Here is a 23693-nt window from a genome sequence, read left to right as displayed (position 1 = left end):
TCTAAAAAATTTGGCGGTGAGCGCAGTCCAGCGGGGTCCCCCACCATCCTCCCACCTATCAGCGCCCCTCCAATTCGTCCCGCCTTTCGGTGCTCTGTAAGCTCCGAACCTCCATAGTTAACTAAATGACTTCGAGAGAAGCCGCCGAATTATCGTGCCATCTTTTCAACGCCCGTTTCCCGTCATTGAACCATTGAGCGCTACGGCCGCGCAAAAGATCACACAAAATGTCCTTGTTCGCAGCGGGAATGCGGAGGGCGGCGCTCCAGATGCCCTCCAAGTTCTTCGTCTGCAACCAATGCCTTCGGCAGGCGCCCCGGCGCTCGCCTTCGTCCATCCTCAACATCATACGATCACGAGGGTACGCCGATGCGAAGCCATTGGAGAGCCTCGCCGCCCAGAATGCTTCGGCCCTGGCTTCTCAGGCGCAGGGACAGGCTTCGAAGGCGTTTCCCAAGAAGACCACCTCCAAAGCAGTCGCAGTCTGGCTCTTGGGCAGCGCTGCCAGCTGCTTCGGCATCGTCGTCTTTGGCGGACTAACAAGACTGACTGAATCTGGGTACGTCTCACTCACGATGACCTGGCGCATGAAGGATGAAGACAAGTCACACACAAAGCTCAATCCCACTAACATTGGCTTTCAAAATGTAGACTCAGCATAACGGAATGGAGACCCGTCACCGGCTCTCTTCCTCCCATGTCCGCCGCCGACTGGGAGTCCGAGTTCGAAAAATACCGTGCCTCGCCGGAGTTCAAGCTGCTCAACCCTCACATGACCCTTGACGAGTTCAAGAAGATCTACTTCATGGAGTGGACGCACCGCCTCTGGGGCCGCTTCATCGGCCTCTCCTTCGTCCTCCCCTCGCTCTACTTCGTCGCCCGCCGCAGGGTCTCGCCCCGGATGGCGCTCAACCTGCTCGGCATCTCCAGCCTGATCGGCTTCCAGGGCTTCATCGGCTGGTGGATGGTCAAGTCCGGTCTCAAGGACGACCTCTTCGCCCCCGGCTCCCACCCGCGCGTCTCGCAGTATCGTCTGACCACCCACCTGGCCACCGCCTTCGTCTGCTACTCCTGGATGCTCCTCTCGGGCCTCACGATCCTCCGCACCCGCCGCCTGCTCGCCGACCCCGTCGCCGCCTCCGCCACCATCAAGGCCATCAGGAACCCTGCCCTCAACGCCTTCAGGCGCTCCGTCCTCGGCGTCACCGGCCTCGTCTTCCTGACCGCAATGTCTGGCGGCCTCGTCGCTGGCCTCGACGCCGGCCTCATCTACAACGAATTCCCCAAGATGGGCCTCGGCCTCACCCCGCCCAAGTCCGAGCTCTGGGACAAGTTCTACTCCCGCAAGGAGGACGGCTCCGACCTCTGGTGGCGCAACATGCTCGAGAACCCCAGCCTCGTCCAGCTCGACCACCGCATCCTCGCCGTCACCACCTTCTGCACCATCCTCGCCCTCTTCGCCTACGCCCGCACCGGCCGCGTCGCCGCCGCCCTGCCCCGCGACGCCAAGAAGGGCACCACCGGCCTCGTCCACCTCGTCTCCCTCCAGGCCGCCCTCGGCATCTCCACGCTCATTTACATGGTCCCCATACATCTGGCCGCCACGCACCAGGCAGGCAGTCTTGCCGTTCTCACGGGCGCCTTGGTGCTCGCTCACCGACTTCACGTCCCCAAGTCGACTGTCCGCATGATTGAGCAGAAGCTGAAGCAGATCAAGCCATGAAGCCGGACAGGCCACTGCCCCGCTCATCGGCATGTACCATATTGACGATGTATCACCTGTAGGATGTTGCAACAAACTACAAGAGAGAAGCAAGTCCCAGCACAAGGCCGTATGTAAGAACAAAACTCAACTCCAGAGACATATATAGAGGTCAAGGCGAGGGAGTAGATCCCATACAATGTATATTTCCACCCATCAACGCCGGATCCTTGCTTTGTATTTCTAGTCAAATGTCCATTAGTAGTTTCACATAATTCTACACCTCCTCATGCTTCCTCCCCTTATACTCAGCCATGCCCCATTCTATAAACAGCACGAAAAGCAAAACAACGAAAAGAGGATCAGAGGGAGAACCAACAATGACTCTGCCTAGTCTCCTAAACGCCCTTTTCTCCACCGTTCTATATGTTTCTTTATCCGACCCAATGCTGCGCTTTCTAGAAACCAAACACATTCTGCAGGCGAGCAAAAATGCTGATTGTTCTTTTTCTTTTTGTTGAATGATGAAAACAGTGAGATTGCTGTAGGAAAATTGGAAAATAACAAAGATCTCCTTTGGCAGTGAAGAAGATTGCGCTCGCAATGATGGTCAGTTCCACGGCAGTCAGTATGAGACCATTGGTAAAACAAGAGCAACACAAGCCAGGAGACGTCCCTTTCTGGTGACCGTCCGAAAATACGCCGCCTTTCTGATTCGACATCATTCCAGATACATGTCACCACGAACCCCTTGCATGGCCATGCTGATGTCTGCTCCATGCATGGCACCGGCCTGCATTGCCGCCATGTTCATGTTGGGCATGACACGGTTCATAGCCATAGCCGCTCTGCTTGCGGGACTGACCGCTCCATTTTGCATCATGTAGCGCATGTCTGCCGTGTTGCGTTGCTGAGCCTGTTGTTGTTGTTGTTGTTGTTGTTGTTGTTGAGCCTGCTGCTGCTGGACTTGCTGCTGGACTTGCTGCTGGACCTGCTGTTGAGCCTGCTGCTGAGCCTGCTGCTGAGCTTGCTGCTGAGCTTGCTGTTGAACCTGTTGTTGGACCTGCTGTTGGACTTGCTGTTGAACTTGTTGTTGGACCTGCTGCTGCTGCTGCTGCTGCTGCTGCTGCTGCTGCTGCTGCTGTTGCTGCTGGGCCTGTTGCTGCTGAGCTTGCTGCTGTTGCTGCTGCTGGGCTATGGGAGCGCGAGGTCGAGGGATATCAAGCTGAGCTTGCTGCTGCACGGATGGTTGGGCTGCCTTGGCGGGAGACTGGCCAATCATGGCAAAGCTGTCGTCATCTTCCATCTCGGCATCGGCATCTTGATCGCTTGTCTCCTCGAGGGAGGGCGGGCCCGTGTTGGTCGTGGACGATGCGCTCTGCTCGCTCGTCGGGCCATTGGTGCTTGCGGTGGAGAGCCTTTTATCGAGCTGCGGCGGCGGCGGTTGTGTCAGCTGTGGTGTCTGAGCGGCACTCTGAGGTTCTGACGGACTGTTTTGGTTTCCCGCAGCAGGGGGCTGAGCCACTGTCTGGTCGAGAGGTCGCTGTGCAGACATGCCAGCAGCGGCAGCACGACTCGAGACGATCACGTTCTTCCAACGATCGATCGACTTGGCCACAACGGTGCTCAAGTCCAGGTGCCGGTCCTCAATGTCGAAGCCTACAAGCTTGGCTCCCATAGCACTCTGCTCATAGGCGTACGAAAGTACGTCCCGTTCCAATGGAATGGTGGCGGGAGGCAGCACCTTGTACTCCCTCGGCTGCTGTAGACGGTTGAGCTGGTCAATGTGTGATCGGAGGTTAGTGTTTTCTTGCTTGAGCTTGTGATGCTGCTCCTTCATCTTTTCCATCTCCTTGTGCTTACGGCCCACTCCGCGTGCCAACTCGAGAATCCACAGCTCATTTTGCCGTTGAAGAGGCAAGCTGTTCCAGACGGCATACGCAGACTGCAGGTGCTCATTGACATGCTTTTCAAGTGACTCGGCTACCCTCTCAGCCTTCTTGACGGCTTCTCTCATGTCCCTGTGCGGTCCACCAGTCGGAGGGTATGCCACCTCCTCCATCGCGGCAGTCGTGGCTGAAGCGCATGTGATCTTCCACGCCTTGAACTCTTCCTTGAAAAACGCCTGGAGGGCGACATATTCACGCTCACCAGGTGATTCCACAGACCAAGATGTCGATGTAGGATGCTGAGTGGATGAGAAGAGAGTTGGTGGCGGCAGAAGGCACTGCAGAGTCAGGGCTGGAAAGTCGAGGGAGAGGGGGTCGAAGTCAAAGGGTGTCGTGAAGGCGTCAACCTGTTGCCTAGCAGTGCGGCGTTAGTCCATGTCGTGCACCTGCCGGGAGGAAGAAGACTCACTTTGCCGCTCGCCAAGAGCTAAGCAACTCCCTGAGCGCCAGTTCAGCAGCTCGGGCAGTGTCCATGGCGTCTGTCAGCTTTTGTTTGACGTCAAGTTGAGCCTTCTGAGCCTGCTGCCTGCTACCGTTCCTCGACAAACCAGCACGCTTGGCATCATGAGATGCATTGCTATCCCAGGCAGCCCTACCCTGAATATCATTGATCACGCCAGTGGCCTCCCAGGGAGTAGCGTAAGGGTATTTGATGGCGCCTGAGCCAACAGCGTATGGACCGTCCCTCTGCATGGCAGACTCTTGACCAGGGGTCAATTTGCCAGGCGTCGGTTTGGGAGTGCCCGCGGGCGTCGAGTTGTCCCTTCGAGCACCCATTGAGCTTCGAGGCTGGCGTCGAGTGATGTTGCCGCGCAGCTTACGGATGGCATCAACGTCGTGGATACCATCCGGTGGCTTGGGGTTCTTTTCTTTGATGTAGAGATCAAGGTGTCGGCCGAGGGAAGACGACGTGAAAGCCTGGCCGCAGTACTCGCAGTTCTTGTCCTTTGCAGCCTTGGGCTGGTTGCCCTCGGCATTGGCTGCCGGTGTTTCAGGCATGGCTGCGGTATTCAACGAGGAGAAGTGCAAGGCAGGCGAGAAACAGGCAGGCCGTGGCGGTAATACGCTGAACAGATGATGATTCTTTCTTTGTCTTTATGGTTTTCTTGCTCGATGGAAGCGATCGATCGGTTGGCGAGGGGCACGACGGATCTCGCACTGGTGCTACGAAAGAGCCAGGCGGAGGGTGGTTTAATGGACAACGACTTAGGGCAGCAGCTCCTTTCGTGGAGCAAGAGATGTAATGGTCATAGGGAGCGTGAGCAGCAGACCAGGGGCGATTCGGAAAACGAACGTGGGTAGCGAATGCCCTCAAAGGGGGGGGGGGGACCGTTCACAGACGTCAAAGCTGCTTCTTCAAGCCACAGCAAGCTCTGGATCCAGACAGAACAGGGCCAATGGACAGCCGGACAAGTTCCTCTTCGACAGACAGCCCGGACGCAGCTCGACTCGAATCCCCTCGGGACAAGCTTCGAGAATCAGGAGAAGCCGTGGGAAACCTTTAATTATTTTTTCCTAGGTGGTCGAGTCCGGCTCTCAGGGGTGGACCTCGAACGGGACGCACTCGAGCATCGATGGAGCCATGGGACAAAAGGAACCCCCCCTCCCCACCGGGCCGGGCCCAGGCGCCATAGGCGGCTCATGGCGGGCAGCTCAGGCGCTGGCACTCGCCGTACAGGAGCAGCAGCTGGAGCCCCGAGCCCACCGCTAGGCGCTGTGCGTGTCCGCCAGCCTGACCCCTGCACAAGCCCAGCCGGGCCCCCAGATTAGCGCTCCAGCAGCTGGCCCAGCTGTCAGCGACGCCGAGCGACCGTCCAGTCACGGTGCGGATGGCGGGCAAGAGGCGTGCCGATCGTGACCGCAGTTTGCTGGCGGGAACCAGGGCTTGCAGTGCGTTGTTCAGTTGCGGTGCGTTGTTTCGGTCAGGCGAGGCCCAGCAGGCGCTGCCGCCGAAGCCGGTTGGATGAGGTTGATGATGGTGATGATGAGTTGTGAGAGGGAAGAGAAGGGCTGAGGCGGGCACCTTCGAGTGCTACCTAGGTACCTCAGGCTGGTATGTAAACTTGGAAAATTGGAAGGTACGGATAAATACCGAGTACAGGACGGGTGCTACAGTACCTCTGAGTATCGTGAAGGTTTCGCCAGGTACTAACCTACCTATCGCATCTTTTCTGAGAGGTGCGTGTGCAAAGTTGGGTCGAGGCAAGAGCAGTTCAGGGTTGCCGCACCTTCAGAAGGTACTGCCTAGTAGTAGGTAGGTAGTAAGGTACTGGACTACTACCTTAGTATTCGTGGCGTGCTCAATGCCGCTTACACGCATGATACCTAGCACAGCAGCAGCACGACCAGCGTCTTCGTGCAACGACCAGACATGCAGCCACCACGGAGCTGTTCTGCCGTTATTGTCTTTGTGGACTACCTACCTACCTAGGTACCTAGCCAAGGTAGTCCGAGCATCACAAGATACTCGGCCTCGCAGTCCCGCGAGGTACCGTTCCGTACCTCCTGTACATGTGCTCCCACCTCCTGGAGGATGGTTCAGAGGCGGCAGCGTCGGTATCATGCAGGAGCAAAGGAGGGTCTGTACATACTCGTTCCAGGAACTCCAGCTACCATTTGGTGCCGCTGAGGTACCTACTACTACATACTACCTAGGTATCGGATTAGCTGTTCCACGGGGCGCTGCTGGAGGAAGGAGTCTCGCACGAGTTTGTCATGACATGACTGCCATCTTCGAAGCAGCCCTCCATACGATACCTAAGGTACCTTACCTATATAAGGTACGAAAGAATTCAGGTATCTTATCCACCAGCATTTCTTCCGGCTTCGTCTGTATGCTCGTGTAGAGTACCGTTACCCATACAGCAGGGGACGTGCTCGGGCTTCTTACTTTGTACACGTAGAGGGCATCGGACGGAGTAACTCCCATCATGACCCTCACTCAGCACAATGGAGACGCAGAGCGGCCGTGGGTGCTCGATCGGACTCGCAAGGGTACCAAGTACGCACCTTGTCGACTCCCAGTCGCCCTGTCCGGGGCCTCGTGCAGAAATGCCCGGATCAGTTAGTACCAGCAGGCTTCCCTCTTCCCTCCACAGACAGCAGACACGGGGTACAAGGTGCGGCATCAGCTCTCGACGGCTGCAGCAGCTGAAAAGTCACTCTCTAGACGTTCACCACACGAGTCGAATCATACCGGACGACAAGCCATCGGGCAGCCAGGCAGAGCTGGCAGAGCTGGGGCGAGTCCAGACAGGCTCGGGATGTGGCTCGATAGGCTCGATCAAGACTCACCAGCAAGGGTGCCCGCCATCGGGGCCGTCTCAGGAGTAACGTGGACGGATCCTACGAGGTACCTACCTGCAGTCCAAAGGCTGTGCCCATCTGGTCCAGAGTCGAGGGCCACGCCAGGTGTTTTCTCGTGGCGTTCTTGAATCCAATCGCTTCATTCTTGCAGGCGAACTGCACGCGATCCCACCTCTCCTGCGCTCGTACCAGCCACCCTACATGTGTCTACCTCGCATCGGTCGACATGGGAATGCCGCCAACCAACGGAGTGGGCATCAGAGGATCAAAGGCTTGTATGCCTAGCGGGCTCTGCACTTGTGACAGGGTCTTTGTGATTCAGGCAATTTGCAAAAAAAGCCACCGAGAGAGCCAGTTGGCTGGTTGGCATGAAGTACTCGGGCCATGAAGACGAGTCCGCGTGGTGTGCGGACATCCATGGACGATCAAGACGATGCTGGTGAGGTGTTAGCTGATGCCAGGGTTTGCAACTCAAACCTCCTCCTCGCTCGACAGCTGAATTCACGAGCCATGGCACTAACACGCTTCCAAACATAGGCCAGATGAGAAAAAGATCCGAGGCTTCAGGGGTGGTCGATTCGGGAGATCACCCAGGCTGTCCAGGGGTCGACGCTGTAGTCAAAGTTTGCCGCAAAAACGAAACTACTACTACTACCCTCGTTGGACCAAGCTAAACGGCAGCCGCTTACTCCCTAGCTACGAGTATGACGGAAAATGGGACGAGCCTCCGGAAGTGCCTGATGAATGCCAGCAAGCTGGCAAGCTGGCAGCCGAGGAGCAACACGCACACATGTCATCACGTCGAGCATTCACCCCTTGTCCAGCCCGGGAGCTGTGCCATCACTCCCGCGCCGCCATTCATTCGACCGGTCGTCAACGGTCCAACTGCGTGTCTGGCCTGGTTTTACTGCATGGACATGCTTGTACGAAGCGGTACTACTCGTCATTTGTACAACGATGGAGCCCCCTTGTCACAATCCCAACTCATACTCTGGATCATCTCTTCTGCAGCTGCAAAATGATAGGACTCTATGGTGTTTGCGGCCCCGTGCCGTGTATGGGGAGGAGCGGGAAACTGCCCAAAACCTGATTCCAATGCAAGCCACTGAGGGGGAATATTTGCAAGGCAAACGCCGGACGCGCTCGATGAGGACAGCATACCTGTATGGCTGAGAGCATCCGTCAACGATTAGCTCATTCCTTTCTTTTACCTACAGCAACTGCCTACCGAGGCAGTGGGCAACAGCTTGGCGTGTGAACCGGTCGACCAAGCCCCTTGGTGCGATTAGCGCAGAGACAGTGGAGATGCCATCAACATGGGTTCAAACAATCTGCACAGGCGCTGGTCCGTACCGCTGCAGCTGAGTAACAACCATTAAATGATACATCACAGGACAGTGTCCACGTACAAGTCTGTATGCAGCAGTCCCAAGATAGAATACCTTGGCATAACCGAAAACTGATGGCTGCTCAGACTCCTTAGCAAATAGCCGCAGAGGAAATTTCAAGTGGGAGACTTCATCTACGTAATGCCCTCTGCCGGTTTCTCGGCTACGAGTACATGGAGAGCTCCGGTGATTCAACAAGCAGCACGGAGGGCCTCTCCGCAGCCCACACGTTGGTGGGGGTAGCAGCAAAGACTGTCCTTCCCCTGAACCACCGGAATAAAGCAAGACGTTGCCGGCAAGGCTTCCGTGAGCCGGTCGCGGGCTTGTCTTGGAATGTCTTTTGTTTTTCGCAGATGCTTTGGCTCCCTTCCTGGCCGCTCCTCCATCTCACAATCGCTGCGGCTGGGGCGATTCAGCCGAGCAATTGCAGTGCCTGATTGTGAGCGTCATCAGAGCTTATTGGCGTGAACGAAAGAGTCGCCAATGGGGTGGCTCTATTGTCTTTTCCTTGCTTCGGGAACGACGATAGCCGACCAGGTACGTAATAAGCAGCAGCTGAATGGACAAAGCATGGGGGGCTGTTGTCGAACAACATGTGGTACATGACCGACAAGGAGTGTCACCTCGCAATTCACTGCAAACCCAACATGAATGAAGTTCGGCCGGCGGATGTTCCGACTCGACAGCCTCAGGCAGAACCATTGGCAGTGCCAACAGCCGCATATCGACCTTGCCGAGACGACTTCTGAGTCGTTGACCGGCACCGGGGTACCATGAGCTTTGGCACGCTGCCACTGGAAACTGTTCACTCCAGCACCCCATCTCTCTTGCAAATGGCATATCGATACACCCATAGCTGGGTTGATCTACTTTGGCACTCGATGGGACAGGAACAAAGCCACAAGTCCCGGAATACCACCTCACAGCGCTGGCTGCCACACGAGGCATTAAGGTAACCAGAGTTACCAGGCTAATTTTCACGCCTGTATTCCGTACATCGTGCGCTTGACTGGGTTCCCTCCACGGGAGACGCTTGCAATGCTACCCTCTGAGCGAATCGCTTCCGCTGTTTCAGAGCAAGGACCCCAAGGCAGCATCGTTGCACACTTGAGATTCCGGCAAAGATGCATGGAAGTCTCTGCGATCTTGACCCCTGGCTAGGCTAGGTCCCTTGTTGCCGGTTGCGTGCATTGTCTGGGCTTCTAGCGGGCAGCAGGAAACGCCAGCCGGCCTTCTCGAATCGGCAACGTTTCGCATCTTGCCGCGCTGGTTTCTCTCTTTGTTTCATTTTCGGATCACCGGGCCGTTGGCACTTTTGAAGCTGCCAACCAGGGGCTCATTGTGCTTTTGAGTTGCATCGGTTTGCCCTTGGCGCCTGCTGGCTCAAATAGCTTTGTGTCTTTCGGCCTTTTTGTCCTCGGACCCTTCTGCTAGTCTCTCTCAAGAGGATTTAGCATGTTGTTTGAATGGCTTGCATCACCGGCCGTGTTTGCAAAAAGCCTTGGATACTACAGCTGGTCTGCTTCGGAGATTGCACTTGCGGCCCATTGCTACTACAGAACGGTAGGTGGGTAGGGAACAGCATGTGATGCCGTCGAGAGCCGGCCAAATAAGCTTGATATTACGTACGGACTACGGAGAATGAACCTGGCAGGGCGGGAAGATGCCATGTATGGATTCACTTGGCGTCGCAAATGCTTCCTAAACTGTATAACCAACAGTCTCCGAGCTCAAGGCTACATACGGCCAAACCCACGAGCAAACAAGCAAACGAAGGAGGTAGAAGACCGTTTGACGGGACCATGGCAGCAAGCGCGGATCAGCGGAATACGACGTCCTACCAGCTGCCTTCCATCACAGGGTTTGGCCGCAAAAGTGCTCGCCCAGCGCCAACGGCCCTCTGGCGGCTCTTTATGCAGGCCAGGCTGGATGCAGCCGTTGAGATGGGGGGCGTGGCGTGAGCCTTGCTGTTTCCCCGAGCCCGTTCAGACGCCGCGACGGTCGGCGTAATTGCAGATTGCAAAGGCAGGACATCGCGCTTTCATGTCTGGTTCGTTTCAGCATCCCGAACGCAAGCGGTATAGCCTGTTTCGACGTGCTGCCGAGACTGATGGCCATCTGGCTGCCTTTCGCTCTTTGTCCCCTAGACATCAAAGGACGGGGTGAGTGTGAAGAAAGAAGGGGCTTGTAGGGTTGGGTCGACCCGAGCTGGTTTTCCCACACAGCAAGCCGAAGGACAGACAATGCAGCCATTGAGGGGAAAGGGGATGCTCTCATCAACAAGCTCATCCCCTGAGAGAGGTATGTATGGATACACGCTCATGGGTATCGCTGTGAAGCACACAGTCAGTGATTGTATTAAAGGCCCTGCTACACATGATGCGCGTCCAAGCTGCGCCAAACATGAGAAGAGTGACAAAGGCTTTGGCAATTGATGTCAATCAGCGAGCTTGAGCGCAAATTCAAGGCAAAAGCAATGAAAACAGCTACACCGTCTGCGTGCTTTCTGGTCAGAGCAGCATCTCGTGGTGTTTGTCGATAGCACAGACCTGAAGCGAGCAGACAAAGAGATGAGATGCTTGCCTTGTGAGGCGAGAGGTTTAAGCAAGAAGGCGGTGGAAGCAGGCAGCCAAACGTCCAGCTTGGTATAAAGTCCTCGGTATCAAGTTGAAATGGTGCCTCATCATCTCACCGTCAACCACTGAACGGCCGCATTGTTTCCTCCGCTTCATCGATCCCGATATAGGTACTAATAGTCCAGCCCAATCATCGAGAGCCAGAATCACCGCTTTGGCAAGTCAAGGAAGACAAGAGTGGAGAGCTGCCAGCTGTCTCAGATCGATAAGCAGCGATAAGCCCCATCCCCAGGAAAAAGTCGGCTCACGTGACCCAGCGTCACTCGGCAACACCAAAGAGCTTCCGCCTGTCGCGTTTGCTTATGCCCGGACAAAGCGTCAAGCGTGCGACCAGGTTGCGCCGCCGGGACCTGCGAACCAGCTCAGCAATCGCCAGCCGACCCAAGAAGACCGCGACAATGCCTCCAGGTACGTGCCCTGACTGGCTGCACTCGGGCCAATCCCCGTCCATTCCATGCCCCCCCTGGCCGGCGTGATTCGCGCCAGTTCCGCCAGCAAAATTGCAAGAGGGAGAGCGAGAGCATCCGCCCTCCTCCTCGAAAAGTGTTGCCGGCGGAGCCAGCTGAAGCTGAGGACCACGACTTGGATCCGATGATTGCTTCTGCTGCTCGAACTGGCGCGTCATGGCACCCACGGGACGGAGAGGAAGAGCGATTGCTAAGAATGACGCAGCACTCAGCGATGAAGAGGCCTCGGACTTTGAGAGCGCGCCGCCCGTCAAGCCGTCGCGCAACTCGGCGTCCAGGTCCGTGAGCGATGCGGACGACGCGTCGACGAAGCCCCGAAGGAACGGACGGGCCGCCGCAAAGAAGGATCTGAAGGAGGTGGACGACGATGTCGACATTGACGATGACGTTGACGTCAAGGATGCGGACGAGGAAGACGAGGAAGACGAAGAGGGTCTCGAAGATGACGTGTATGGCGAGCCGCCCAGATGTTGCGTGGCATGAAGTCAGAATCTGACGGCTGTTTGCAGGTTCATTGTCGAGGCGATCAAGAAGCACATGATTGACGAAGATGTATGGACAGATGACGCCTCTTTTACTGGTTTGACAATGGCTAATGTGCGCGCAGGGAACGCTGAAATTCCACGTCAAGTGGGAAGGCTACGACAAGAAGTCGGACATGACATGGGAACCCGAGGAGAACCTCGTGTATGTGCAACACCGGTCACTGCTCAACAAAAAAAAAAAGAAGAGAAAAAATACCGGGGCGACTGACTTTTGATGCGCTACAGGGAGTCTGCGGGCGAGATCCTCAGCGCCTACCTCGAATCCATCGGCGGGCGAGAAAAGATCTTTGAGGAGACGCAGGAGGCTTCGAGGGGCAAGAAGCGCGGCCGCACGACGAGCGCAACGCCGGGCGCGACGAAGCGGTCGAGGAGGAACGGAACGCACCCTGCCGACTCGGCACCCCCGGCGACGGCGGACAAATGGAGCCCCCCCGCGGGATCGTGGGAGGACGAGATCCAGACGATTGACGCGTGCGAGGACGAGGGCAGCGGCCGGCTCGTAGTTTACCTTGTGTGGAAGAATGGCCGTAAGACGAAGCATGACACGAAGGTCATTTACAAGAAGTGCCCGCAAAAGGTAAGGCGTCATGGATTTGGCCGTGGACTGTGTAGCTGACTTTTATCGCAGATGCTGCAATTCTACGAGCGCCACGTCAAGATCATCAGGGAGGAGAACAAGGCCTTGACTGAGTAAAGAACGACCTCTGAGACGGTGAAGCACTCTTCCCCATTGACTCTACCGCGTCACTGAAAAAAACAAAGAAAAAAACACTGCTGCTGGGATCAGACACGGCACGGAGGAGTGGATTCGTGATTTCTGCGACTGCTTCATGTCCTATGGTCTCAAGACTGGCGTATATGGATCGCATCAAGCCTCGATTGTTTTCTTGGATTTCTTGATATAATTTTTTTTCTGCCCTTATTTCTTATCTTCCTCTACTACTCTTTTAGTTTCTCCTGCGAGGAGCTCCGAATCTCTGACGGGAGCAGTGGGTTGTCCGGTCGTGTTGTGCTTGGGCTTGGGATGTATCTGATGGGAAAGGACGGGCAGCAGTGTGTGTATCAACAGCTACGAAGTACGAAATCAGTATTGTTCAGAGTGGCCTGTGTGTTGTGTGTGAAGCAGCCCAGCTGTATCAGATTGCTTGTACGAACAATGTCCCTCTGTCTGATCTTTACCTACCTTACCTATGTGTCAAACAAACCGAGCATATCATTACTGAACTGTGAGCCCACCAGACAACCTACGCATCTCAGCTGCTCTTCTCTTCATGAAAATGGCGAGGCTGGGGAATCCATCCATCTAAAGCCGGCCCCGCTGAACAGCAAAGCCAGAAAGCCTGTGAATCCCTGCAACAAACGCGGCGCAGCTGCAGGGGGGGAGAGAGAGACAGAGAGAGCACTGAGGAGGAGGTTCCGTTCCGTACTTGTGTGTTGTGTGTAAGCCACATGAGCTGCCTAGTGCAGGAACAAGCATTGAGTGATTCGGATGGGCGTGTCTGGTGCTAAAATAGCTAGGTGAGAGCCGATTGTCCCCCCAGCCTTGCCATTTTTTTTTCTAATTCAGTGAGAAGCGATCGTGTTGGAGAGAGAAGAGAGAGCAAAAAGCGGGTGGCGGGGCAACGGCGTATACTATAGATATAGACCAGGGTGTGTGTTGCCTTTTCCTGTCGGCGCCTATTTTGTTGTGCTTTCTCTCTGGTAATCATTAAAGGCGTTGCGACGACTCAACGAATACGACGACTTGAATATATTTCACGGGGTTCGAATTTCATTGCGATATCTGTTTTAAGACTGGCTGGGATTCATTGAGCGCTTTTCTGTCTATCTGGACTGATTGAGGCGAGCGGTGCTTCTTTTGGCGCATTTGTTTTTACTGCGGTGACGAGATTTGTTTACTTTTTTATTTGGGTATGTCTTGATTTGATTGCGCTTCAGCCGCGGTCGCTTTTCCGGTGTGATTGCGCTGGAGTAGAGACAACGAGGAGAGGAGCTGAGTGGAATCTGACCTTGCTAATCGCGTCGCACAGTCAAAATCACGCGATATTCCTCGACATCAATCGCTTCGAAACGGCACAGAGTACATGACAACGAAGAGAACAACAAGCACGCTCCAACACAAACTCCGAGCCTCTGTCTCTCTCACCGACACTCCTCCTCCCTCCTCCTCACCATATCCCGCACCCAAGGACCAAGAAACACACCAAAAGCAGGCATACAGCACACATAACTGCCCACCATGACGCAGCGCAACCACGTCATCGCCATCATCATCATTGTCCTCTTCGTCGTCCTCGCGGCCATTTCGTTTGGCATCTACAAGCTCGTCCACGGGGCGCGGCGCGAGCTGACGGTCACGTCGGCGTCGAGTAGCAGCAACTCGCACAGCCTGGCAGATTAGCAGCAGCAGCCAAATAAAAGACGGAGAGAGAGAAGAAGACGAAGAGGAAGAAGACGAAGAAGACACAAGAGAGAGCTTTCTTCTCAATCATGGCATTGGTTTCTTTGGTTGTCATTGAGAAGAGAGATTTTCTCCGTCATGGGGACCATATTTGTCTGCTTTCGTTTCTCTGTTTGTTATGAGGCGTTATGTTTGGTTTCATTTGTGCTTGGATGACTTGTTCATGATGTTGGATTTTATGGCCATGAGCTGGTTTTACGAGAAATTCTTCTTCGGAGCCTGTTTGGGGAGCACCTCATGCATTGGAGATGTTTTTCCTCTTCTTGGATATTGTGTACGCGGTGTATATGCGCTTGATGAGAATGAATGGGATGGTACCTAGGTATGGAACGAATGGGCGAGGATGAGACGTACATTGGCGGGATGATCAGGGGCGATGAGGACGTGTGAGAGCATCCCATCTGCGGCTTATAAAGGATCTCGATATGGAACATGATGAAAGATGACAATTCACATACATCGTCACACAATCTATGTTTTCTCGACATACAACGAGATCAAGCTGTGATGTGCAATTCTTTTGTACTCACGTGTTGTAAGTCCACAAGCATCTCACCCCCCTTATACGTGATTCAGACACTCCCCAGTTTCTCTCTCCTTCTCTGATAAACAACGAACTACACTTGCTCTGGTCTGACAGACTCCCGCAAAAACTCTGAATCACTGTCCTGTCAAGCAGCATAAGAAGGCATTCCGCCGACGCCACGCCCTCTCCTGCTGCTCTCCTCTCCCAGCTTCCTCCCGCTCGACACCTTTGCCAATACCTGCTCTCCTCAACCTTACAACTCACTTACACGAGCTTGAAAACCCGGATGTAAGCTCGACTTTTGCGTTTCTGTTCAACATCACGCAAGACCAATCTACGTCAACATGACTACGCCGCCATCCGGATCATCATCAGGTTCCTCGTCCTACACATCCGACGCAACCCTTAACGAAGTCCCCGAAGAATATCTCATAACATCAACTTCCTCCCTCCCTCCCCTCTCAACCAAAGCCTTTCCCTTCGCTTCTCAACGCCCATCATCCAGCATGCCGACAATCAAACCGCCCAACTTGTCCTGGATTCCGCAGCAGCAGCAGCAACACTTTCCCCCTCAACCTACTCCTCCTCCTCCTCCAACAACAACAACAACCACCACCACCAAAGCCACACCCTCAGGTCCGTCCTCCTCCACCAAGCCCAGCCAAGCATCCTCATCAACAGCACACCTCCTCCACGAGCAGCGCCTCTCAACATGCCTCAACATCCTCCGCCACGTCCGACGAACCCTCCACCAGCGCCACGACGAAGCAACCACCCACCTCTCGCAGCTCTCCGCCCTCATCGCCCAATCCACATGGGACCTCTTCCACCAGAGCCCCCTCGACTTTATGTGCCACGAGATGGACATGCTCACCGACGACGCCACCACAACCGCAATCCTGACGGACAAGTCCCCCGTGGGCATCGGCAGCAGCAACAACAACAGTAGTAGTAACCATCTTTCCACTTCGCAGCAGGACAGCGACGACTGGATGAGGAAACTCGACAAGTTGCGCGACATGAGAGACGACGAGGACGAGATCAGACAGAGGGTCGGCAAGATATCGCGGCAGATGGAGACGGCGAATGCCATGATGCGCGTGGGCATGGCGGAGCAGAGCGCCGTGCTGGCGAGGAGCGATGATGCCCTGGTGAGGAAGGGGTGTCATCAGCAGTATCGGTATCGGTATGAGAGTGCTTTCGGTCAGCTGCCGACGATGCGTGTGCCTGTAGCCCTGGCTTCGTCTTTTCGAAACGCAGACGTGAAGATGACGGTCGGTGCGAGCACCAAGAAGAAGGCGGCGGCGATGGCTCCGGTTGTGAAGAGTAGCTTCTTCAATTGGCCTGTGCCGGCGACTTCGTCAAAGGGGAAGCAAGTGGCTGTTGAGCCGGAGGAGGAAGAGAGCAGCGGTACCAGCAGCGGATTGGATTCCCCGAGGGAGTGCCAGGGGGAGTGCTGTCGCCATCTGACTTCTTGAGAGTGGTGGTTGGATTGACTCTGGATATTGGCTGTTGTTTGGAATAGGGGGGAAGGGGGGCCGAGCTGGAAATGGGGGGTCATCAAGCTGAGCTCGAAATCGAGCAAGAAGAAACTTGCCTCATAGTCGTCAGTTGTCCGTATATTATAATAGAGTCTAAACATCCGGGAACAAGCCATATATCCCCCCCCCCCCCCCCCCCCCAAAGTAAACCACCCTCACCAACTCATCAACCCCTTTCGCCTATCAAACCCTCCCCTCAACTGCCTCTCGGGCTTCACAACCTTGCCCTTCAAAACCGTATACCGCACCAGATTCTCACAGTCTTCCGGCCTCACCCTCGCCAGCCAAATGCACTGCGCAGCACCCACATCTCCCTTCTCCTTGACCTCTCCCTCCGCCTTCTTCTTCTTCTCGCCACCATTGTCGCCGTCGTCGTCGTCTTCCCCCTTGGCCGCAACAGCCTCGTCCACGCCCTCGGGCAACGGCTCGTCGTCCTTGCCAAACGCATTCGGCCTCCGATACACCATGACGTTCGCCGAATACTTGTGCCCGCCCACATGGCTGATGAAGTAGATTCCCACGCCGCCGGGCCTCTCGTCATGCAAGTCCCGATACAGGCCCAGCGGCCGCAGATGCCGCTCCAGCTCCTTGCGCAGCAGCGGCGCGCTCTGGCCGCAGCGCGCGTCGCGCGTCCGCTGGCTGCACATGAGGATCACGGCGCTGTGCGGGCACGACTCGAGCGTCAGGGGCGGCAGCGACGAGGAGGAGGAGGAGGAGGCGTCTGGCGGGCTGGGAATGGTGGAGGGGATGAGGGACTGCCAGGGGGTCAGCGGGGACGAGGTTGTGGGCGCGCGGTTGACGACGTCGGCGATGAGCTGGGGGACGTTGCGCGGGTGGACGTTGTGCACGAGGGCAAAGGCCGGGAGGAGCAGGACGGTGGTGGGCTCTGAGTAGTCGGTGGTGTCGTGAGGCGTCGGGAGGTTGGACGCCGACAGCATGAGTCTCTGTGTGTGTGTGTAAAAGCGTCAGCAATCTCATCTCATATCATCTCATCTCGTCTATATCATGTCATATCATATCATATCATTCGCCATATCTCATCTCTCATCTCATCTCATCCATCTTCTCATCTCACTCCTAATCTGGACACAGAGTCAACTCACCCCATTCGTAACCCCCCCAGCCTTGTCAATCGCCTCCATCACGCTCCCCTTCTCGTCCGCCACGTCCCGCACCCAGTCCGCCTTGCCCGTCCCGACGAGCACATGCGTGCTCCACCCCTTGACGTGCCCGTACAGCACGTCGTCCTCGTCCACCTTGAAGCCCCGCGGGTACTTGACCGAGCAGCTCTCGCAGTCGCGCAGGCACTCGTCGCCGTCGGCCTCGGGCCGCGTCCGGGCGAAGAGCGCCTCCATCGGCGCCGGCCCCGTGCCCGATGCCGGGCCCGTGATGATGGAGCTGGCCAGGCCGCCGCCGCCGGGCACCGCGCCGAGGACGGAGCTGACGAGGGATTTCAGCGACACGGCCATCTTCTGCTTGACGGGCATGCGGGATGCGCTGCTGCTGCCGTTTGTGTTGTTGGTCGTGGACATTGTGAGAAGAGAAAGAGAAAGGAGAGAGAGAGTGAAAGCGCCGAGGAAGAAGACCAAAGTGGATAATTAGAAACCCTGATTTTTTTTCGCCGCTGATGTATTTTCTCTTATTAGTGACTTCTTGCCTCGCAACCAGTATAAACGCAAAAGCAAAGTAAAGAAATCAAATCTTGAACAAGTAAAATGATGGGAATATATATATCAAGTGTCTAAAAGCCCAGGGATATGCCAACCATTTAATCCCTTTCTTGCTCCTCGAGCTCGGATTTAACAAACGACCTACAGCCTCCCCCCCCCTGGCACAAACACCAATCCATCCCACCTCCGACTTCCTTATCAGATCCGGCGTCTCGCCCCTCGGATCGATCCAAACGCCCATCGGAAACAAGGCCCGCTAACTCTTACTAGACACATACCTGTACAGTACACGTATTTACGAACCTAGCCAGTCCAACCACCTTTCCACTTGGTAATATTCACATGTACTACCTTATATAGTGCTCTCCAGCTCCCGGCTTGCCTTGCCGGTACTGCGGAGAATGGACATGGCCTCGCCCCCCAAACGGGGAATTCCAGTCATCAAGGTGCAATCAGCTGCCACGCAATAGGTACCTAATAAACCATCAACTAACTATTCCAGAAATCCTTCCCCCTTCATTTGCGCTCGTCATTGTCATCTCATATTCCAAATGCTTTGTCCAATCAGACACCCAATGGCCAATGAGATACACGCCATTGTTTCGATTTATTCGTAATCCTACCTACTCCTTCTCAAAAAGTAACAAAACTCCCCCCACCGGCTTTTCGCCGACATCTCCGAGCTCGACAACCCAATTCGCCGACCGACATCCTCCTTCCTACCTGACCTTTTGTTCAATTTACCATACTTCCATTATCGCAACAGAAATTAAGCACATTCTAGCCTCGACATGATGGTGATTAAGGGAAGGGTACGCAAATTTGTCGTATATAGCCTGTTGTGCAGATACGTCATGGTAGCAATTGCTCTTACACTTGCTCGAGAAACACAAATCTACCCCATTATCGGCAACATACACCCTACCCTATATGCATTTCGAAGCCAAACCTTCATGGAATATTTCTAAATCTCAAATCCTCACAATCATAGAAGAAGATCCTCATCTTTACTGGTCATGCTCGCTGTTCCATGTTCGTGTATTAAGACTCCACGAGATGCCTATATGCGCGCGAATCACCTAACAGACCGACCCAAACCTCCAGGTAAAGCAGAAGCGAAGATGCATTGCAGCGCACATCACCCGCACCGCGTATCGCACTCATTAAGCGGGCTATTATTTTCCCCTTCACCCTTCCCTAGTCTTTCTCCCATCTTCAGATATTCTTCTTCCTCGCCTCGTTATAGCCATCCTCATCGCTATCAGACTCGTCCTCATGCGCACCCGCCTCCATCTTGACCTTGTCAGACTTCTTCCGCCTGTCCTTCATCGCCTCTCGAATCTTGCGGCTAGCCTCGTTGAATCCCTCCTTGGAATCCAGCGTCGTAAAGCCGCTGATGTGGAACCCGCTGGAGCCAAAGCCACCGCCCGAGCTGTTGGAGCGGCTCCGCGATCGCGACGGCGGCCGCGTTGAGAAGATGCCGACCCTGCCAATGTTACTGAACGAGTCGTTGCGGGGCAGCAGGCGGCTGGACTGCGTCGTGCTGCGCCGTGACAGCGGCGGCGGCGACTCCGCATCGGCGCCCGCGCTGGACTGGTCGCTGTCTCGCCGGGCGCGCGCCTCTGTTGATGACGCCGCCTGGGTGCCTCCCGTCTCAACCTTGGAGACGTCGGGCACCAGCCGCGTCTTCTCAAAGTCGGGGAACATCTCCGGCCCGAGCGTGTTAATCAGATCCGTCACCTGGGCGCTGAGCTCAGCCCGCCTCTGCTTCAGCTTGTGAATGTTGAAATCGGAGGCCGGAACCAGGCAGAGCACCAGCGGCCGCAGCGACTTGAAAATGTCCATGCCGACCTCGCCGAACCGCAGCGCCGCAATGGATATGACCATCCACGCCACCCATGTCGCAAAGTACACCAGGATCAGGGGCATCCATTCCGGCAAGTAGCCCCAGAGACGGTCGTACCATGCCCTCCACACGACGATGATCGAGTAGAAGTGGTACAGCGTTGGCGCCAGTCCGCAGGCGACGAGAATCTTCCACGTGGCCATGACATCGCGCCCGCGGATCTTGACAGTCGAGCTCGCCAGCGCCGCCTTGGCCTTTTGCCTGCTGATGATTTTCGTGGCCACGAAGACGGGCGAGAACAGGAGGAGCCCGGGAACCGTGCAGAGGAAGAGGATCAGCAGCTTGATGGAGCGGTAGATGAAGAGCACAATGACCTTCCAGATGGACATGGTGGCGTACTGCACCTGGTGGTCCCTGAGGTTGAGATAGCGCAGCTGCGAGTTGTACTCCTTGACACTCTTGGACAGGCTGGTTATCCTCTCGTCGTTCTTGTAGCGCTCGTAGCCCAGGGCCAGGCGGCGGTTCAGCTCCACCACCACCGGCAGCGGCAGCTTCTTGCCCGTGGGGTTGTAGAGCCGCCGCGCCGCCTGGATCATCATCAGGGTGTCGTAGTCCGGAGCTGAAACGGTGACGGAGCTGAGGGCTTGGTAGACGGTGTCGAGGACCTGGCCGATGGCCTCTCGGCGCTGGTTGTTGCGGTACATGTCCACCAGGTGGCGCGGGATCTCAAACGGCGCGCCAAACTCGATGACGGCGCGGGACCGGAACTTGTGCGGGTGGAAGTAGTTCATGCCCACGGGCACAATCTTGAGACCGCAGTCGGGCGCCTCGGCCAGCGCTCCCAGCGCCATGATGGCCACGCCGGCCTTCAAGGGGAGCAGCTCGGAGCGATCGTGGCTGCCGCCTTCGGGGAAAATGCCGACACAGCCGCCGTTCCTCAGGCGCGCAAAGACGGCCTCGTACACCTTGGTCTGGTCGGTATGGGGCGCGAGCTTGAACTTGGTCCCTTGGTATCCCGGTGCCGGGCCGTTGATGGACTTGTTGGTGAAGCGGCCCTCCTCGTCAATGTCGTCGCGCCCTGTGAGCTGCTGAAGCGCCAGCTGCGTCTTGAACGGCCGCTTGATGCGGATTTCCTCGGGACTCAGGACCTGGTCAATGTGGACGCTCTCGCCCGACGTCTTCTTGCCCGGCGGCAGAAACAGCATGCCTTGCGGCTCGCCCTCGCCCTGGCCAAACTTGGTACCCACGCCGCGGATCAGTGTCGGGTCGTTGATTGGATCTGGGAGGTAAATGAGGCCCTGTGCGGGCTTCGCGGCGTCCTGTGCTCGGCCGACGGGGACGGAGCCGACCTGGCGGGATCCCCAGCCGATGAAGCCGTGGACAGACTTTTGCGCAATCAGGAGGGATACTCGGCGGTTGGCGTCGAGACGCAGCGTGCGCTGGAGGAGGATGGCGTCCACAAACTATTCATGACAAGCCATGTAAGTAGATAAGCTTGACTTTTTGCGATGTGCCCTCCGCTCGGCGCAAAGCAAGGCATCGCACAAATGAACCTCATACCTGGTTCGCATGCGGCGCAGCGACAAAGAGCACCGGTCCGGTCTGAGGAACCCTCCACGAGCCGCGCGGCACGACTTCTCGGAAGAAGAGGTTGACGAGGTTGCCCATGAAGTAGAGGAACAGGTCGTATTTCCAGTTGACCATGGGATAGAGCTCCTTTGCGACCTGCTGGTGATGATGTCGGGTGTCCTGATTCTGCTGCGACAGCTGTTTCTGCTGGTTCTCCTGGTTCTGCTGGGACTCGTCCGGCGACACCTCCTTGGGCTCGGCTTCCGCCGCCCTGTCTGCAGCTTCCTGCGAAGCCATGGCTGCAGCGCCTTGGGTATTTCCAGCTCGCAGCTGTTGCTCTCTAGGTAGTCGGGCTTATCGGTTCGTCTCGTATAGCTGCCGGCGTTGCTGCGCCCAATCCCGGAGTTTTCCTGGTCACGAATGCGCGAATAAAGATGCTCGGCGCCGTGGTCGGAGCGCTGAATGGAATGATGAAAGAACCCAGAATAGATCTGCGTGTCGAGCTTCAGAGGAGAAAAAAAAAAAAAAAAGAGGCACACGAGGTGGATGACGAGAGAGAGAGAGAGAGAGAGGAAAAAAGTGGACAAGAACAGATCACCCGCAGCTCGAAGCTTTTTAGACCAAAAACAGGAATGGATGACGATTCCGGCGCGAAGCGGAAGAGGGGCTCTTTGCGCCAGCAAGGATAAGGTAGGTAAGATAAGATGCCCGCTTGTTGAGCTTGTGAATATGTATGTAGACGAGTCTTTAAGAAAGGAAGAGAGAAGGGTGAGTAACCTGAGTAGACGAAAGAGGTTCAGAATAAGAAGGAGTCAAGACACAAGGACGAGGCGAGGAAGAGAAAGAAAAGTCATTTACAGCACCATAGGTAGGGAAAGGAAAGGAAGAAAAAGGAAGATTAATCCCCAGTGCTACTTACTACCTAAGCCGGGGGCATCACCTCCCCCAATCTACCTCGAGGTACCTTTCCAAGCTCCCTTTCCCCCGCTCTCGTCTCCCCCTCTTCCGTGTCTGCAAAGTACCGGCCTCGCTCTCTGAATCAGCGCATCAAGAGCGCGCCACTTACAAGGACTAATCTCACCATCGCCAGCACCTTAGAATATGTTACCAAACCTCAAGTTGCCTATCTAGGTAGGTATTTACGGAGGTACTGGTGGTGGGTATCTCTACAAGGTCGAAGAAGGGAGCTCAAGCTCAAGCTCAGAATTTCTCAATGGCAGTGCTAGCTGAAGGCACTTGTAACCTCGGACGGATCAGCGGCAGCAAAGAAGCACGCCCCTGTACGTCTTCGTAGGGCTGGTGAGAACCAGACAAGGGCATGGATGGAGCTTAAGCTCAAGAATTGATGTTTGTCTTAGCTCGTAGTAACAATGTCTCAATGTCCATGCGGGGGGGGGGGGGGGGGGGTGGAAGAGTAGAGTCAAACGAAGAACAAGAAGAAATTCCAAGTAAAATATGTAATACTACGAGAAGTCTCATGTGTTGTCTCTTCAACGCAAGGAGACCAAGAAGGATTCGAACCAGGTCTCTCATCACGCAAAACGCAAGATTTCCTTTCTCAGACAAAACCACAACAAAACAATCCATGCTCAAGCTAAACTCTAATTTGCATCCTCTGAAATTGATGCTTTTATACCTGAGGTATTACCCACCGCAGCTTACCTTTCTGAATGCAAGCACAAGCCAAGTTTCACGCAGCTTCTCGTTAGATCTGCCGTGAGCTCTAGGAGAAACTCAAAGCAATCCCATCCACACCAATACCATTTCCATCACGTAACCAGTCAAGCAAATGAGAGGCCAGCTCTTTCTGCTCCCTTCACATGACCTTTGGTGATTCAACCAGGGCACAGCATACTACTACGAGTACATGACTGTGCCCGGCACCGACTCCGAGACTGTTTCACACTCGGCCACGGGAAGTTTGTATCATCACTCTACACGCATTCCTCATTCACAGGCAAATTATTCTACCGATACAAGTTGATAGCAATCCTCTCAAAGAAGCTGCTGTGTCTCAATACCATCACTACTACTAGTAGCCCTATGCAAAAGAAAAGAGAGACCGACATTTACTTCTTCGCCTTCCT

At 55.5% G+C, this 23693-nt stretch overlaps 5 protein-coding genes across 5 annotated transcripts; 3 read left to right on the top strand and 2 right to left on the bottom strand.

Moving 5' to 3' along the window:
• Nucleotides 1-269: 269 nt before the first annotated feature.
• TRIREDRAFT_4668 (uncharacterized protein) lies at nt 270-1723 on the top strand (the record flags this gene model as incomplete). Its single annotated transcript, XM_006966637.1, has 2 exons — nt 270-559; nt 652-1723. 2 exons carry the CDS (start codon nt 270-272, stop codon nt 1721-1723), a joined length of 1362 nt encoding a protein of 453 aa, XP_006966699.1.
• Nucleotides 1724-2423: 700 nt separating this feature from the next.
• On the bottom strand, nt 2424-5047 carry TRIREDRAFT_79598 (uncharacterized protein; the record flags this gene model as incomplete). The annotated part of the gene is made up of 3 exons (XM_006966731.1): nt 4061-5047; nt 2946-4005; nt 2424-2708 (listed from the first exon to the last, which is right to left on the bottom strand). The coding sequence occupies exons 1-3, from the start codon at nt 4648-4650 to the stop codon at nt 2424-2426; spliced, it is 1935 nt and encodes a 644-aa protein (XP_006966793.1). The 5' UTR covers nt 4651-5047.
• A 6332-nt stretch (nt 5048-11379) lies between these two features.
• On the top strand, nt 11380-12687 carry TRIREDRAFT_109088 (uncharacterized protein; the record flags this gene model as incomplete). Its single annotated transcript, XM_006966826.1, has 6 exons — nt 11380-11389; nt 11654-11897; nt 11958-12045; nt 12080-12135; nt 12219-12570; nt 12622-12687. The coding sequence occupies 6 exons, from the start codon at nt 11380-11382 to the stop codon at nt 12685-12687; spliced, it is 816 nt and encodes a 271-aa protein (XP_006966888.1).
• A 2637-nt stretch (nt 12688-15324) lies between these two features.
• TRIREDRAFT_109087 (uncharacterized protein) lies at nt 15325-16458 on the top strand (the record flags this gene model as incomplete). The annotated part of the gene is made up of 1 exon (XM_006966825.1): nt 15325-16458. The coding sequence occupies one exon, from the start codon at nt 15325-15327 to the stop codon at nt 16456-16458; it is 1134 nt and encodes a 377-aa protein (XP_006966887.1).
• Nucleotides 16459-16676: 218 nt separating this feature from the next.
• On the bottom strand, nt 16677-21741 carry TRIREDRAFT_109086 (uncharacterized protein; the record flags this gene model as incomplete). Its single annotated transcript, XM_006966730.1, has 5 exons — nt 16677-17465; nt 17625-17993; nt 18915-18919; nt 19475-21500; nt 21598-21741. The coding sequence occupies 5 exons, from the start codon at nt 21739-21741 to the stop codon at nt 16677-16679; spliced, it is 3333 nt and encodes a 1110-aa protein (XP_006966792.1).
• Nucleotides 21742-23693: the final 1952 nt, after the last annotated feature.

The sequence above is a fragment of the Trichoderma reesei genome, assembly GCF_000167675.1.
Source record: "Trichoderma reesei QM6a unplaced genomic scaffold TRIREscaffold_14, whole genome shotgun sequence".
Taxonomy (NCBI): domain Eukaryota; kingdom Fungi; phylum Ascomycota; class Sordariomycetes; order Hypocreales; family Hypocreaceae; genus Trichoderma; species Trichoderma reesei.
This window is presented reverse-complemented; position numbering and strand designations above follow the sequence as displayed.